Here is an 18,012-nt window from a genome sequence, read left to right as displayed (position 1 = left end):
TCCTCCGCCATGTACGTGTGCAGGGGCATAGGAGACACATCAAATCTGGGGGGACAAGGGACACCTTGGGGACTTTGCTTTTTTTTAATTTATTGTGTTTTAGTCAAAGAACGCGACTTTTCACAAAATTACAAAATTAAAAATAAAATAGCAGTATGTATTAAATTACATATATCATCACTGTATAAAACAAGAGAAAAGAAAAAAAGAAAACAGAGCAAAATTAAGAAAAAGAAAAGCAGTTCAGAGTATAAAATTCTTCAATTTGGCGTCTCACTTCCCATGTCAAAAGGCTTTTATGGCGAGGGCATAGCTGGTCCCAAACATATTGGGTGTCCAGCCACCATTCCTTGTCCACAAATCTTACAAACTTTACAACCCTCTTTGTTACAAGCCATTACACAGAAGTAAGTAGTGAATACTGAAATGTGGGCTACTTATTTGCTGTGGCAAGCAGCAAAGAAAAAGGAAGTAGGTCTCATTGCACGTACCTTTGTGTGCATGTACCCTGTGTGAATTGTTTGTTCTGGGGGCCATGCCTCTGCTTCATTAGTAGCCGAGTAAGTACTCTAAATGCTACATATACAAGATGTTCTTTCAAGTGTACTTTAAAGTGTACTGTTTCCTGCCTATCAGAAAAAAAGTGGATAAGTTAATGGTTAACATTAGTAAACCTCCAGTCTTGTCAAAGATTAATAACAAAAAAACTCCTTGTGTTTTGGAAACATGTGTTACACTTGTACATGTTTGCAGAACCGGATGAAAGCACCCCTTTCCTAGTAAAGTGCATTGTTGCAATATTGAAGGCCAACATGATGATATACTGATATTGAATTCTCAAGTGCTAAGGGTGTGTATGTTGGCCATGAATTCCTGTAAGGCATCATTGCATGCTTCGCCCGCTCCCACACTTTTTAACACGCGTTGGCAGGTTTACAATCAAAAACCAAAACGAAATGGAGACATTTAAGGACCACTTAGAAAACAGACTTTGCTTCTGAGACCCTGAAAACGGCCCCGCACCCATAAGACTCTTGGGGGGATTGCTGTGTACCCGATTCCACTTGGCATCGGGGACGGCAAGATCCAGAGTCTTGTTGCCCAGTAAAGCTGTACTTTCGGTTTCCTTTTCTTACCTGCTTACTGCAGTGCAAATTTTCATTTCTCCGGAGCGCTTTCTGTTTCTCCGGAATTGGAGAACAATGCAGCTATTTTTTAAGGCACAAGAAGTGAAAGGTTGGGAGGGCATAGGTGGGGTGTGGGGCAGCAGGGGAGGGAAAAATAGCTAGAGAGCAAGAGTGAGCGAGAGAAAGCACCCGCGCACACCTACATGCCCAACTGACGGATTCAGGGCCACCTATCGCTTTCGAATGGAGCCTGACATGTGACATGTCTGTGACACCACTGATTGCACACATTGAAAGACATTACATTAATAATTAACAAGAATTGGCAATGCCAACAGTTTGGGCTTTTGTGTAGTAATGGGAATGGTACTTGCCAGGCACTGACATAGTGGTATTAACATGACATTTTCGGTAGAAGCTCTAACATGGAGTACCTTGCCATCTAAGAGCTGTGCCTTGTATCTGCCTAATACATATAGACAAGCCAAAACTGTTGGCTTTGCCAGTGCTTGTTTTTAACAGGACTTCGGTGAAAGACACGCATAGTGGTAATACATTGAATGGCTGAAGGCAGACCTGGTTAAGGCATTTTCATTGCAGCAGCAGGTTTAGAACTCCAATTAAGTTATTAACTCTCAGAAGACTGCTCTGGAAACACACTGGCAGACACTTTGAGCGTTAAGTTTGATGGTAAGGATTAATTAAAAGGTGCTCAAAGAGGTCCCGTAGGCGGGGAAGAGCTGGAACTAGGTGAGAATTGCCATAGGGATTAGCATGGCCATGGGCAGTGAAAAGGTACGCAAATACAACACCTACAAAGTTTTGTGTCCCTCCCTCCTCATATGCCATTTTTCCCTAGCTGTACTCTAATGCAAAATGTTCGGCTTATAGGTATCCCAAACTAAAAATTAACCATTATCATCTGAATCTGATGTGATGTATTTTACATTATTATAATAACTTCCAGAAAAAAATGTTCAAGACGGATTTGGACAACTGGTATAAAATGTAATATAAAACAAGCATATGTCGTCCTTTGCAACTGAACTAAACTTGACCATGTTCAAAGTGTTCTTGCAAACAAATGAACCTCTAGTTCAGTGGTCTTCAAACTTTTTTGGCCAGGGCCCCCCTGAGCAAAATTTGGGCAGGTCGGGACCCCCCAGAAATGCCAAATGGACAGTATATATTGCGCGCCGTCACCTGCTCCCATCAAAGTCGCTGGGCTCCCTCATCCCACTCCTACCCAGTCGCTGGTCTCTCCCCACCCCATCACACACCCAGGGCTCTCCCCACTCTGCTCCCATCACTATCCCATGGTTCCTGCCCATTGTGCTCCCACCATAGTCCCTCGGTTCCCCCATCCCGTTCCCAACACAGTCTGAGGGCCAGTGGCGGCTGGTGAATCTTTTTTAAGTGGAGGGGCATTAAGGGGAGGTTCGGGGGGGTTTCCCCCTGTGAATTTTTTTTTAAATAATAGGTTAAAATGTTGCATTGTAGAGCATACTTTTAACAAAAAATGGGTAAATAGCCAAACAGTTTGCAATTGTTGCTGGGAGTCCAGGGGGCAGGCATTGATATTTTATTTCTATCGCGCTCGTACACAAGTGTTTCAGAGCGTGACAAGGCAAGGGAGGGGAACAGAGGAGAATAAAACAGCGATCTTACTAGGCCCAGTGACATTGAGAACGCGCAAGTGTGAGGGGAAAAGTGCATGGAAGGGGGGAGAAGTGGAAAGTGCGAAGCAGAGGAGAAACAGATAAATAACAATAAATAAATAATAAAGGCAACAAACAGTGGTAGTGCAGCCAGCAATTTGCAAGTGCTACGTTTAAGGCAGCAGACAGGGTAGGTCTGATAAGTGCAGGAAGAAAGATGGTTCTCCTCAAGTTTTAGAGTGGCAGGGCGCTGTTCCAGAGGGAGGCCCCAGCCGAAGACGGAGATCTACCCCCAGCTCGTTTCCTTGATAAACGACTGACCCTGAGGGAGTTGGAGGTAGACGAGTGAAGAGCTCGAGAGGGGAGGTATTTGCGGAGGAATAGCTGAAGGTATTTTGGACCGAGGCCCCAGAAAGCCTTGTGGACAAGGCAGAGGGTTTTGAATGATAGATGTCCGGTAAAAAGATACCATCCCTGTCCCCTGGGCCCCACTGGTCCTAACACAATGAACATGATTATGTGTATATGCAAGGCGCTGCACATTCATACAGCAATCACTCTATCATTCACATGAGCATCCATCACCATACACTCACTCATAACGCATCCATACACATGTTTAAATAAAAACAATGAACATAAACGTACCTTCTGCATTGGCCTGTGTGTGGGTGCTGCTCCAGCTGCTCTGTCCGTATGTGCGAGGAGGCGCAGGAGCTCCCCCTCGGACATACAGACATGCAGTGCCCCAGCCAGCATTTCCAATGAGCTATGCAATGCTGGCGAAGCAAAACGCCCCAGCACTTGCATGGCTCAGTGAGCATGTGCGGCTGGGGAACTAAACTGAACTGTCAAAGGGAAACAGTGTTTCCCTTTGACAGTTCAGCCAGCCCAGGAGCACTCCATTAGCTGGATAAAGCAGCTGAGGGAGAGCTCACTGTTTCACTGGGCTGGCTCCTTAGCTCCTCCATAATGGGTGAGGGGCCACTATGCAGTTAGTAATGTTGACCATTGTTGCTGAATATATCACAATTTACTTACATTTTAACACAAAGCACCCCTTTGGGTACTATTGAAACAGTGGGCTTCATAACTACTCTGGCGGTAGCTGTGCCGGTAAAACCGGCACGGCTGCCACTGGAGTTGCATCCGGGTCTGGCACCCGCGAATGGGCAATTACTAGGTCATGCCGAGTTAGGCGGACATGATAATTGCCCTTTCGAAGGTGCCGGTAGATCCCCATTCCCATTTGAGCCCCATATGGCTCAAATGGGAAGGGGGAGCTCGGATGCACCGGCACCGTTAATAACGGTGCTGGTGCATCAGACGAGCTGAGGTCAGACCTGGCGGGGGCTGTCAAGCACCCACGAGCACAACTCTTACTATGGCGGAACGGTAGCAACGGTGCCGGTAGCTTACCAGCACCGTTGTTACTGGTCCGCCATATTAGTAATGAGGCCCAGTCTGTGACTAAAGGAATGAATATCCATTTACAACTGTGGGCCACTTTTTCATTGTTGCCTGAGACAGTTTCATGCTTCAGCCCGCCCATGTGGGCCACCCCTGCCCATTTCTTCCAATCTAAAAAAAAAAAAAAAAAAAAAAAAAAAAAAAAAATCTTTTTTCATGCTGAGCTCTCAGGGCCCCCCTGGGATGCACCCGCGGACCCCTAGGGGGTCGCGACCCACAGTTTGAATACCACTGCTCTAGTTTATGAAGAAATTAATCTTAATAACATAGGTAATGTTAACAGATATTATTAAAGTGCTTACAAGAGTAGACATATACACAGACATATTCTGGGGGGATAAAGGCCATTATATGCCCCCACTTATACTTGTGGGGGGAATTTGTCCCACCTCTGCCCCCCATGTCCTACGCCCATGTACGCGTGAAAGGAGGCATTGACAATGATTTCCTGTGGCGGATGCCACAGCAAATCATTGGTTTCACTCCACCATGAACATATCATGCTGGCATAAAACCAGGATGTTTTTAAAGGAGGAAGTTAAAAGAGAGGCGGACAAGTAGCCCACGCCCACCGACTTCAAAAACAATAACAATTCCCTGGAACGTGAATGGGGCGTCAAGACAGGCGTAACTTTTAACTCCCCCATTCACGCTCTGGGGAACTCGAAATGAGCTCCTATGTGTTTAGAATCACATCACCTGTGTTAAGTGCTTCAAAGCGAAAGCACAAGATACACTTTGATTTGATCAACATGATTATTTCAAAGTTTTGTCATTAGAAGGATTAAAAAAAATAAGAATCATGGGGTTCTTTCAAAAGACGTGATGGATTGGAACTTGTACTTACCTATTTTGATTTGGCTTTTGGTTTGACATATTTTTATTTTAATGTCTTTTTTGACAGCTGATGAATGATATTATATACTATTTAACACACCACCTTTCAAAATAGATTTGACTCCCTTTTATGCCAGGTAAGAAAACTCGACCTTGTCTATTAGGCCACATGTCTCTTAGACCTCTTTTTAGCCACTTAAGATTCTTAGGCCCTCATTACGACCTTGGCGGAGGACCATGGCGCTATTAGCACCATGGTCCATGGCGCTAAGTTGCCAACTCCGCCATGGTGGTTGGCGGACTTACCGCCCCATTCCGAGGTTGGCGGGGCGGTAAGTCCCCAATCCCCATTTACCCTTCCCCATTCCCATTTTTGCCCCATAGGGCATAATGGGAGTGGGGAAGGCGTTAATTACGCCACCGTAAATTACGGTGGCGTAATTAACAACAAGGTCCCTTAGCGCCATGGATTTTAACACCTGCTAAAAGCAGGTGTTAAATCCGCCATGGCGCTAAGGGAACTCGTACTCAGGCGGTAAGGGTCGGCGATGTTTACGCCGGCGTAAACCCCTTACCGCCTGGGTCGTAATGAGGGCCTTAGGCTGTGCCACCCCCATCTAAGGCCCCACTTCAAAATATAGTTTCACATCTCGTTAGGCCCGCCTCGATTTCTTCTTCCGCTTAAAGTCTTGCCTGCCTGTAAATGTCAGCAGAACCCCAGTACATGTTAGTCTTTGCAGAAAGTGGGCCACCATTTTGTTCCTGCAGTTTCTAGTTAGTTATCCTCTAATATGATGCATGTTCCTTCAAAAACATGCTCCCATTTCTCTTTCCATTTTCTTTACATACATGTTCATATTTTATTTTATTCTTAACATATACTCAACTGTATATAGTTCCTTTAGGGAAATATTTGATATATAGAAACTTCATGAGAATGATTTCTCCTTTAAAACAACAGTTTATTTCAATTTCCACGGCAAGGTGCACCATATGGCCTTTCTGGTCTAATTCATTTGTATCAAACAGAGGCCTCCCTCTGGAACAGCCTCCCTGCCACTCTAAAACTTGAGGAGAACCATCTCTGGTTCCGGAAGCACCTCAAGACCTTCCTCTTTGCTTCTGCCTTTGCTCCCCCTCTCCCCTGCTGATCTGTTCTCTCTTGGCACCATGCACCTGGCCACCCTCTGTCCTCCGGGCCCAGTTACCTGCTCACCCTGCCACCCTCCCTCACTGCCACCCGGTCACCCCTTGCACTGGGCTGTGTATCTGTACACATACAGCCCCCCCCTTTTCTTCCTGCACTTATCAGACCTACCCTGTCTTCTGCCTTAAAGCCAGCACTTGCCAATTGCTGGCTGCGCTACCACTGTTTGTTGCCTTTATTATTTATTTGTTTGTTTATTTATTTATTATTTATCTGTTTCTCCTTTGCTCCACACTTTCCACTTCTCCCCCCTTTCCTTGCACTCCCCCCCTCCAATGCACTTGCACGTTCTCAATGTCACTGGGCCTGGTAAGATCGTTGTTTTGTTCTCCCGTGTTCCCCTCTCTTGCCTTGTCGCGCTCTGAAACACTTGTGTACGAGCGCGATAGAAATAAAATATAAATATAAATATCAAAAACAAAGCTGACAGCAAACCTGTCTTGCCATAAAAGCGCACAGCAGTTTCCATCCCCATAATGGATTGTGGCCAAAAGACAATTGGGCCCGATTCATGGAATATTTGCCCGGTTCAAAGTGAATTTGCACTGCTGAAAAGTGACTTTGCACTGCCGATGCAAACCCTGATTCATGGAACCGTGCAAAGTGTATTTTTGTAATGGAAAGTCCAGACAAAGTCGACATTGCACAACAAAAATACACTTTGCAAGTTTCCATGAATCAGGGTTTGTGCCGGCAGTGCAAAGTCACTTTTCAGCAGTGCAAATTCACTTTGAACCGGACAAATATTCCATGAATCAGGCCCAATGTTCTTTTCCCGAAAAAAAAGCACTCTGGCGATCTGTTAACCCTCTTCTATTATGATCTTTCTTGTTCACCCCCTTTGCAATCTGTAGAGGTCAGGATAACGTATTAAAGAGTGGGGGGAATTTGTCCCACCTCTGCCCCCCATGTCCTACGTCCTGCAGTTTTATTAAAAATCTGACTGCAGTACTCAGAATGGTCCTGATACATTTTTGTCAGAATTAATTTACAGTAACGTGTACACACTTACCAAGGTGTAACCCCCATAGGTGTGTGTTCACCCTTCGTTCATCAGCCAGGTATCCCATGACCTTGCTCATTTTTGCTCTTTAATACGTGACTACCCACCTGGGTAGAGCAAGGCATCAACCAGGTGCCATTTTTGATAAAGAGGTCAGGATAACTACCTTGTTGTGTAAATCGAAGGGATATCTTTGACATTTGACGTAGTATGCTATGGTCGCTTCTCTGGCATGTGTTATGCATGAATCACAGCAATGAACTACTATATTAAGATTCACAACGATAAAGGCCAGACCCACCTGCTGATGCAATCATTTAATATTCACGTTTTATTCATGAATACAATTCTGAATTCTTCACAGTCTCTCCAAAGTTTTTCCAAAATAAGTATTCCACTTATTAATGTGGGGTCTTCCCCAGTGATTTGTGGGGCTCCTTTTTGGAGGCCGCTGAGCTTGTCTGCAACTGTATTCCTGATTGCTTGCAGGGATGGATCAGTGTGCAGCGATCCCCATTCTTCCATCAAAGATGATCAGCAAGAAAAGTGTTCTATTAAAGTTAAGAAATGGCTGAGGCACCAATGGCGCTTGCTGCTACCGCACTGGAAACTGGATGCATATCTTCAAAATGCAGTGATGATAATCATCCAGGCATTTCCTATTGCCAAGTCATGATTTTATTTATTTATTTATTTGCTTATTAATTACATTTGTTATACGCCCAGACCCAGAGGTATCACGGCCTAGTTACAGACAGTGGGTACGTACAAACTTTATATTATGGCAGAAGAACACAATAGAACAATGGCATTGTTACACACAGTGTATATACAATTGGAGGTGGAGGTCTAGTCGGGATGGGTTGGTGATCTTGGCTCAATTTAATAGTGGTTGGATAACCAAGTTTTCAATCATCTTTTGAATTTTGGGTAGGATGTTTCATTCTTGATATTGGTGGGTAAGGAATTCCAATGTCTAGGAGCAAGGACTTTGAAGCTAAACTAAACCCTTTTTTTGTGTGGATTTACAGGACAGATGACGTGGATGGAGTCGACGCAATGCATGCTTTACATATGCTCCCCTAAGCTGCGCAGTCTCCAGGAATTGGAGGAGCGGAAGATGCACATTTCTGACATTGCGCAGCACGACATGACGCGTGACCTCATCCTCCTGAACCAGCAGCGGCTGGCGGAGATTGAACTCTCCAACCAGCTGGAGAGAAAGAAGGAAGAACTCAGGATCCTCTCAAAGAATTTGGAGATTGAAAAAAAGAAAACCGAGACATTGCTGTATGCCATGCTGCCGGAGCACGTGGCCAACCAGCTGAAGGAAGGCAAGAGAGTGGAAGCAGGTACAGACCTTTAATTAACCACCCTGGGTTTCTGTCAGTCCACTATCTGTATGTTAAGTATGACTGTCCACGTAGCACACATGACAACTGCATCCACCCAACTCGGTGCTACTTGATGTATCTATGACAGAAGGACAACATGTTGGATCTGGTCTGCCAGGTCCAAGCTGTGACTTGCAGATCTCTGGGAAGGCGCTCATCCAACTGAGCTATCTACACAGCTGTATAATTGCATCATCATTTCAAATGCCTCAGTAAATCCGGCGCAGGGGTCCACGGTCCTCTCAGCAGGATTTTAGTAATTTTCCAGCTGGGACTCAAATGGTGATCATGGCACTCCCTGGTTTCCCAACCGGAAAATGCGCGCAGACATCAAAGTGAGTGGGAACTAAAGGCTACATTGTTCCTCTACATTTGGGAACATCAGCCCTTGTTCCCTTATTCCTGTCACCCTGTGCACTGTTGCTGGTTGTCACAAGAAGGTAACTTTTGTTTTTGTCGGCACGCCCTTGCTGGGGATTGTAGCCTGGGACCCACTGAGACTGATCTAATGCCACATCCTGCTGAGCTAATTTTCGGATGCTGGCTTGTTTTTATTTATTTCACTAGCACACTTTGAACAAAAAGCCCATTCCCGAGTCACCACACAGCCGGGTTCTATGTGAATAGACCTATTTTTAAAGGTCTCAAGAGAAAAGGTCTGATTTACTTTGACCAATTTACTTTTGAGCAGAAAACCGTCATTGGAAAGGTCTTTTTCTCCTGAGACCTTTACGATTCAATGTCCTCCTTTTTTTCACCCCCTATCCCCCATAGTTCTCCTCCACCCCCCAACAACCCACCCTCTTCCACGGGATTTAAGCCCAGCCCCCTCCTCCCTACCGCCACCCTCAGGATTTCAGTCCCAGCCCCCACACCAAAACACATAGACACAACACACACACACCTACACACTTACCCGTTCTCCTGGTCTTGCGCTACCGGGTCCCGCAGAGCCTGCCAGCCCCTGCGCGCACTTGTGTGCGACAGGGACGTGACAGTTCGCTTTAGGAAGACCGCCTTTCTAAAACGACCTTTCAGTGAAAAGATCTTTAGAAAAATATATTTTCACTGGGAACGCGTAGCTCTACTCCACAGAGATCAACGTTTGTATTCTTCATTTAGGCACAATCAACGTGAAATTGCTGCAGGCACAGGTGTGTGTAGGTATGGGTGGGTCGGGGGTGCCTTTATTCTTTGGCATGTCCCTCAAGAGGTGCGAATGGGTGGTGATTATAAAGGGGGGGTGTATAAAGCTGCATGCTGTGGGGGAAAATGACTGAAAGTAATGGTGGGCGTTTAAGATGCACTTTCTTTCTCTGTGTTTCCATCAGTCTTCATAATACGGTTGTAAAACTCACTCTTGCGGGTGGAGTAGAGGAAAGGCTGAACCAGGTATGGGGTTTGCATTGATGGTGGATGGCGGGGGCGCTGAGTATGAGGGTGCTGCAGGGCCCTGGGTGCTCCGGGCACGGCTCCCCACAATAAAGACCATTTGCATAGACGTCCCCATACTTTTCATCGACGGGAACCCCCGAAGTCAGTGCCCTAGGTGGAGGGAGAATGAGGGCGGGTATGGGGGTTTGAGGCGAGTGGGCAGGAGGGGAGTGGGTTGACCCAGCGGGGAACATAGTTGCATTAGTCTTTGTACATTTGTCCCACTATTCACACATCTTCCACTGGATTAATCTGTGCTATCCTGGACTTATCACATGATCATTTTTACCCCCGTGCCGTCACGTTTTAAATGATTGATTTGATCAATTATAATTTGTTGCAATGGAAAATAATTTGTCAATAGAAGCCTGAAATGCACCAATAAAGGTTATGTCATAAATTAAGGACAGACGTAAAAGTCACATCTCAAGGGTGATTATAATCATGAAACTGCTTAACACAAAACAGATGCACAATTCAAACAAAAAGGAATAGCGCAACAACAAAATCAGAGGTCTGTCAAGACTGGGATATTTGGAATACTTCCAATCCCATTGACAGGAGAGCCAATGTCAAGTAAGACACACACAGAGAATGTGCACGCTACATCAGATCTAAACGTCAGAAGCACACACATGTAAGATCTTTAGCGTATTCCATTATAAATATCGCTAAGGTGCATTCGCTGATTTAATACACCCTGGTACACAATCCCACACCACAATGCTGGGACAAGAAGCAGGCTGTATGTGGATTTGAAACTCTTATTTATTTAAATAAAACAGAAGGGTGGTTCCAAAACGTTGTGTTTGGGAAGTCACCACAGTATAATATACATACATTGGTAACTGGTTTGCAGAATTAGGAATTATCCTGCCTGTGAAAATCAAATTAAAATACAATGCATATATGCAGTCATTCCATGAGTCAAATGATGATATTACTGAATATTTCTAAACATCTACTTTTATATAGCACAAGACATGAAAATTCGTTTTTTTTCATAAATGACAAATTTAAAGACACACTTCATTTTGACTAATATCGATAACAAATATTGTACCAGATAACATTGTATATAGAAAAGTATTTTTGCTTGATATTTCCTTTTAGCAAAGTGCTCCCATGTACTATGTGGTGTGGTTGCTTTCAAACATATACAAGTAAATTAAATACAAGCTGGGGGGGGCATGCCCCAAACTACAGGTTTGTGTTTATAGTAGCTGTGCTACCAATTTAGAATACACAGAAAATGTAATTTATTTGCACTATGTATCCACCCAAGATTATGATCTTCTGAAGTGACAATAACTATCCCCTGACTCTCTCGGATGATGTGGGTTCCGCTTGCTTCAACAACATGTCATTGGTGAAATGTTACTGTTCATTTGAAAGTGCATAATTTCTATCGACATGGAAATGGCCATGTTAAGCTCCCTTACATCCCAATATCTATTTCTTTTTAAATGACTAGACATTTACTGTTCCCAATTTATCAATCAGTCATGGAAATGTGGATATTGTGCACCCTTTAACAAATCCAATGTTAGACTACACCTGTGGAAACATGTAGGATTCAATTTATTTAGCTGACCTCTCAGTGCTGGGAAATGCAATCTGTTCTGCAATGAACACACAGCTCAGAGGACGGCAGAACATTGCTATTTGTTCTTATTTTAATGTAATCTCACCAGGCTTTGAATACAGTGAAATCAGAATACATTTCACACTAAGAAGCTAACACATCCAATTCCCATTCTGTAGGTGAAAATGCACAAGCCACTGTGTGATATGCACAGTAAAAATGCTATTCTACAATATATCAGATTTTACTTGGCTTCAAACATAGTGAGAAAGCATGTACAATGTTAAAGTGTTCTAGGTGGAATACACCCCCCGCCCCTAGTGACAGTGCCCCCACAGCACTTCCAGGAGTAGCCAGAGAAATGATTCTATAAGACATATGTGTAATTGTTTTTAGGATTTTTATTATCACTTTTGAAAAATGCTTTAAGGCACAGAGTGAGTATGGAACCTCAGAGCTTTCAGGTAATATCCACGGCAGATGGGCCACTTCTGCTCTGTTTCACCCTCCTCTAGGTAATCAGGTCTGCCTCAGGTAAAATCTGCTTCAGGATTCTTCAGGGACAAGGCCCATTTCATCAGATATTATCTAAGCTCAGCATTCATCCATTCGGTCGTAGTGTTCCCCTTACTACAGCCTTCAGAATCTTAGTTGTTCCCCTATTCCATGCGGTTTTCTCTTTATATGATGTCCAATATTCCCACAGTATGTCATACTGAAAAAGCACTTTTGATTGGTGGAATCTTCCTATTAGTTAACTTCACAAGATGACACCGCCTTAGAATATACCATTTCTTTTTAATGGTTCCATGTCCCTTTGCGGACACCCTGTTTTTTTCAAAGTAATTGTCTTTGAAGAAATTGCTTCGATAAAACTCAATGATTAAAAAACAAAATTAGGGGAACTCCCTTTCTTAATACTATTCCGCTGTCCTAACCCTCTCCCCACTTCTTTTAACCCCTTAATCCTCTAAATATTTAGAGGAGTTTTTTGTGGCAATTTCTTTGTTGTAAATTACTTTGAAAAAACAGGTGTCGGTAAAACAACACAATACCCTTTTTAATAGGTTCATCATATTTCTGCATGTCAAACAGAGGGGCTGTGCACTTTGGTTCGAAACCTCATGGTCAGGTTTTAAAGCCAAAATAATTTTTATGCTCCAATATGTTGATTCTAATGGTCCACTTTATTTATGTTTGTGTGCACACAATAGACCATGTAAGCAGCTCTCAGAGGTCCCTTTGTGAAACCTTTCATCAACGATTAATATGGTTAGCTGTTTGAGTATCCATTAACTCCAGATGCACGGTTTTATAGGGTGAGCTGATGTCAAGATGTGATCTCGTAAGTGCATTGCAGCCTCTGGTGCTTTGAAACTGAAATATCAGACCCTCACACCATGTGGCCAACTTAGATTTGTATCAGCTCAGAGGCCAAAGATTTGGTTCTACTGGAATGCAAAGATGTATTCCTTTAACAATGGTTTTTGTTCAAATGAGCCCAGGTTGTTTTGGGCAGCCCACTGCTCAGAGTATTTCTTTGTGGTGCAGGAACCAATGTGTTTCTTTGTTGCAAGATAAATACATCTGTTGGTCTGCAGATGGCAAAGTTATAATCTCCTGGGGCCTTGAGACTTCCCCCATCAGGAATGTATATCATGGGTTACAGACCTTTATCTTGTTGTCAGGCTCAATGAAGAATCAACAAACCCAGCATTGGCACAGCCACAGTAGAACACAAATCCGGCCATACAGATTGAAACATTAATGTATTGAAACGTAATACATTATCAATGAACTTCAATTTGCATATATAGTTACATCCCTTTTATACTTAACACTATGTACACGCTTTGAGTGAAATGCACTGCAAAGTGGCTTCCTTGTACAACGTGAGGTTTATTTTAAAAACACACAGCAACATTTTCCAGGTAATTGCAGAAAGACATATTGTGAAGAGGGGCTTTCAACATTTCTTACTTTTAATTTAAAGTTGGGCAAAACCCAGGAATTGCACTTCCTTCCATTTTTGCTCTGCATTATTTGCAGGAAATGGTGTTACATTTCACAGGCGCTATATTTCTTATATGTAGAGTACCTTACAGTATAATTTTTCAGATGTGCGTAGAACATTTTATTTAGGAAATTACTTTCAGCATCCTTTATTGGGAGATTAAAACTCAGCAGCACTCAGTTATCAGGGCTTTCCCGCGTTATTGCCTATGCAGCTCTAATATTGATTGAAAGATTGTGTGGAAATCTGTGTCATTTATTGAATATTGTCCATCAGACTGGTGAACCTTTTCATGGTAATCAAAGAAAAGCAAAACACATGTGAAGCTGCAAGGCAGCATTCTGGCAACTATAGCTTTAGATTCAACCAGTTTCCATTCCTCTTTTACTAACTCCTACACATAAGGAGGGAATAATGACCCATCACTAAGGAAGCAGGGCATTCATACACATTTGGCACACCAATATGTTTTCTGTACATTAAGTGCAAGCTACAGTTCCTAAACCTATAAGCAATATACAAATACCTACAAACGTGCATTTAGATAGGACACCGAAATACATCAAAATTGAGGTTGTCTCATAAGTTTACCTATCAACATTGAAATGCACAACATGCACAATGGGCCTCATTACACGGACGGCGGTAACCATGGCGCTATTAGCGCCATGGTTGCCGTCGGTATTTTACTGAGTCCACCATGGTGAATGGCAGAATTACCGCCCTATTCCAAGGTGTGTGGGGCGGTAATTCCTCATTCACCATGGCACTTCCCCATTCCCATTTTTGCCCCGATAGGGCTCAATGGGAATGGGGAAGGCAGTAATTACGGTACCGCAAATTGTGGTACCGTAATTACCTCCAAGGTCCCTTTGCGGGTCCTGTCCTTAACGGCTGGTAAAACCAACCGTTAAGGTAGGGTCCCACAAAGGGACCTCGTAGTAAGGCGGTAAGGGTTTACTGGCACTGGTACCCTTACCGGTACCGGTAAACCCTTACCGCCATCCGTGTAATGAGGCCCAAGGTATTTAGAAACAATTTTTATCCTTAAAGGTTGGTTGTTTTCATTTTTTTAACCTATTTTTTAGTATTGTTCAACAATAAGGGTCACAGGGGTCTCACATCAGAGAAATGAAAACAAAACAAAAAATGACTTCAAGACTTCAAGACTGTAGAATGTTTAGAATGTTAGAAAAGTGATACAGTGGATTCAGATCACATGCAAACCATGAACCAAACCAAAGTTTGTGAAAATGTGTTGCCAAGAAGGGTATTCCGAGGCCACACCGATATCATTTCCATGTACTCAGCGGGTTTCATTTTGGAATGGGGCTACGCAATGCCCCTGGGGGGAGCAGTTCCTGACTGCACAATTGCAACCCATGGGAGGAGTCATAAAGCTCAGTGGGGGTGCACTAGATGGGGAGATGAGGCATTTAGTTCACCCCACGGGTGCCCTCTTGTTTGTCTCCCTGTTTCCTTCATGTACACAAATCCAAGATAAAACTGGCCCCCCTCGCCGAACTGCCACGAATACCATTTAACTGATGTCAAATGGTATTAATTTAAGAAAGGTTCATAGGATTAATGGTTGCAACATGCAGGCTTTCAATGTGACTGACTCTGACCCAGCCTGCGAGGCCTGCAGTTGTATAGTTCCATTAGGTTAAACACCTGTTGCTCTGATAATTTTGCACTTCACACCTTTGAATCTTGGTATGATAGCTCAGTAGGTTACAGCACATGCCGCAGAGGGATCGTATCATACAGTTACAGGTTAGCTGTGTGATAAATGTACAAATCACAATGGCACCTGCTTACCTGAGCAAACACAAGACTTATTGATGAAAGCACTATGAATCTATAAAAAATATGTCAGCATTGCTATGTGGGAAAGCACATTTTGTAGTCTTGACAGACATAGCATAAACATTGTGTGGATGCAGGTTTCTTTTTTATTATGTTTACTTTTCTGCTAATTGGCCATGGGATCTCATCATATCATATCATACCATGTATACCTTGTCCTCTGAAATTAATGCTTGATATAGACTATCAATATTTGTTTCGATCACTGCCAATAACAGCAGGCTTTCACTTGATTGATTGCTTGATCATTAGTTTGTCATGTGTTTCCTTGTTAAATTCACTTCCAGGACTAAAGTGCATCATTTCAGCTGAGGCATGTGAGCTGCTGAGGCAGCGGTTCTGTGGGAAGCACCAGAGGTGACACATGGTACTGAAAATTTGAATTGAGTGCTTTGAGTAGGTGACAGTGGAATATTGCAGCCATGTGTAAGAAGGAAAAAAGGCGATCCTGATTGCTGCTCGGGAGCGATCATTCCAGAAGGATCTCTGTCAGAGGATCCCTGTGGTTCCAGAAAGAGCTGGGCAGGGGATGGAGGCCTCCTCTCAGAGACTGAACTCTGAATATTTTTTCTCAAAGCATCTTATGTAGCTTTCACTTTAGATCACAAAGTCATAACTTATGAAGATGGAGGTCTGGGCTGTAGGTCAGGCTGTTGGAGGATGGCAGCTTTCTGGTGGCGTAAACAGGTAGCCCAGTAGACTTTCTTGCAATGCAAGAGCTTTGTCTCTGTCTTTGCTCCGACCCAAAAATGACTGTGTGGGCAACAATACTAACCAGCCATGGATAAAAACATGTAGACACAGGTGTTCCAATTATGCAGACTCTCTCTCATGGGTGAGTTCAGGCTTGAATCCCAGACACCAATCAAACATGGGTCACAGCTGATCATGGCTAATATAGCCATTGCTGTCCAGGGGAGACAGAAGTGTTGCCTATATAGCCACAGCCACATCCCACTAATTCAGACTTAGGAACAATACATGGTGGCAGGACTCGGCGCGAGGTCCTACATGGGACTCCAGACAGGGAAAACTGACGGGTAGAGCAGGCTGAACTCCACTAGATTCTAAACAAAGTTGCAACCAAGCAATGGAGCACAACCAGCCATCCATGGGGGTAGTCTCACAGCAAGAAAGTAGGGTGCATGTTATTTTCTGAGCCTGAGCACGTAGACAACACTTCCTACATGACGTCTGGATCCATTTCAGGCTTTTGGCAGCCAGTATACTTTTTACCCTAAACGCTACACTCCCCTGAATGCCATACTGTGGTGTCCTTGCCTTATCTTGGGCTGGCTTGTGCTCTCGGAGGTTTGTGGTGTCCTTGCCTTATCTTGCGCTAGGTCGTGTCCTGATGAGTGCAAAATGTTATGGAGTCTGCATTCCAGCACACCTTGGAGTTCCAGGCAGGACACTTGGTTGAAGGAGAGCTTAAGGGATGGAAGCAATCAAGGATTAATGTGAGGTATAAACTCTTCTATAACTTGCCAAAACTCTTTTAAAGGTTCAATCAATTTTGCCTTACTCTTCAATCCATCTGAAACTCCTTTAATGGCTCCCTGTATGGTTCCATTACGTTCACATTCTCCATTCCATTCCCCCTTGGAGATAAAACTGTCTCTTGTAAGAAAAAAGTACTCAGTCCAACTGTCTCCAACAGTTTCAAACAGGTAACCGTCACACACATTCGGCAACCTTATTGTCCCTCTCTTGCATCACCTCCACTCAGGTCAGGCTGTTGCAAATGTGTGACCCACGACGCTATACGCCTGGACACTTCATCCAAGGCCTTTCCCGCTACCACAGCCTTCAAAGGTTTGTGGCCTGTCCTTAGGATGAACTTGGATCCCCATAGGTACGACCTGAACTTTTTTACTGACCGCAGGTAGGGCACATTCTTTTTCTCAATGCAAAGTATCTTAACTGGGGTCTATCTGGACTCAGCACTCACCTTCAAGCAACAAACTAATTCCCTAGCCTCCTCCACTGCCTATACTTGTAAACTGATCCGAGCATGTAGACCATTCCTAACGGAGGCCAGCTGTATTACCCTAGCTAATGCACTTATCATATCTAGATTGGACTATTGCAATGCCCTATATGCTGGATCTAACAAGTATATCCTCAACAAACTCCAAACTCTCCAAAATAACGCTCTTAGAGTAGCATTAAACTTACCCAACAGAGCCCATGTCTCCACCGCCAGAAGGAACATCCACTGGCTCAAAATTAATGACAGGATCACCCTCAAAACTATCTCACTCACATCCAAATGCCTCAACAATATAGCTCCCCCCTACCTAGTTAACAGAATCAACAAAAGAACCTCTAATCGCCCCACAAGAATATCCAACGCCTTCACCCTGCTGGTGCCCAGATATAAAAAAAGCACAGCTGGCGGCGCCAGCTTTCCA

The 18,012-nt window shown here is 43.8% G+C and overlaps 1 protein-coding gene across 1 annotated transcript in view; it reads left to right on the top strand.

Moving 5' to 3' along the window:
• LOC138528064 (guanylate cyclase soluble subunit beta-2-like) overlaps window positions 1-18,012 on the top strand; it is a 309,889-nt gene that overhangs the window by 116,683 nt on the left and 175,194 nt on the right. The window contains exon 12 of the mRNA XM_069639510.1: window positions 8,334-8,654. Coding sequence (XP_069495611.1) covers window positions 8,334-8,654 — 321 coding nt within the window. The remainder of the gene's footprint in view (window positions 1-8,333; window positions 8,655-18,012) is intronic.

The sequence above is a fragment of the Ambystoma mexicanum genome, chromosome 7q (assembly GCF_040938575.1).
Source record: "Ambystoma mexicanum isolate Mex_15411 chromosome 7q, UKY_AmexF1_1, whole genome shotgun sequence".
Lineage (NCBI taxonomy): Eukaryota > Metazoa > Chordata > Amphibia > Caudata > Ambystomatidae > Ambystoma > Ambystoma mexicanum.
The sequence above is the reverse complement of the archived record's forward strand: the minus strand, read 5'-3'. Positions and strand labels throughout refer to the sequence as shown.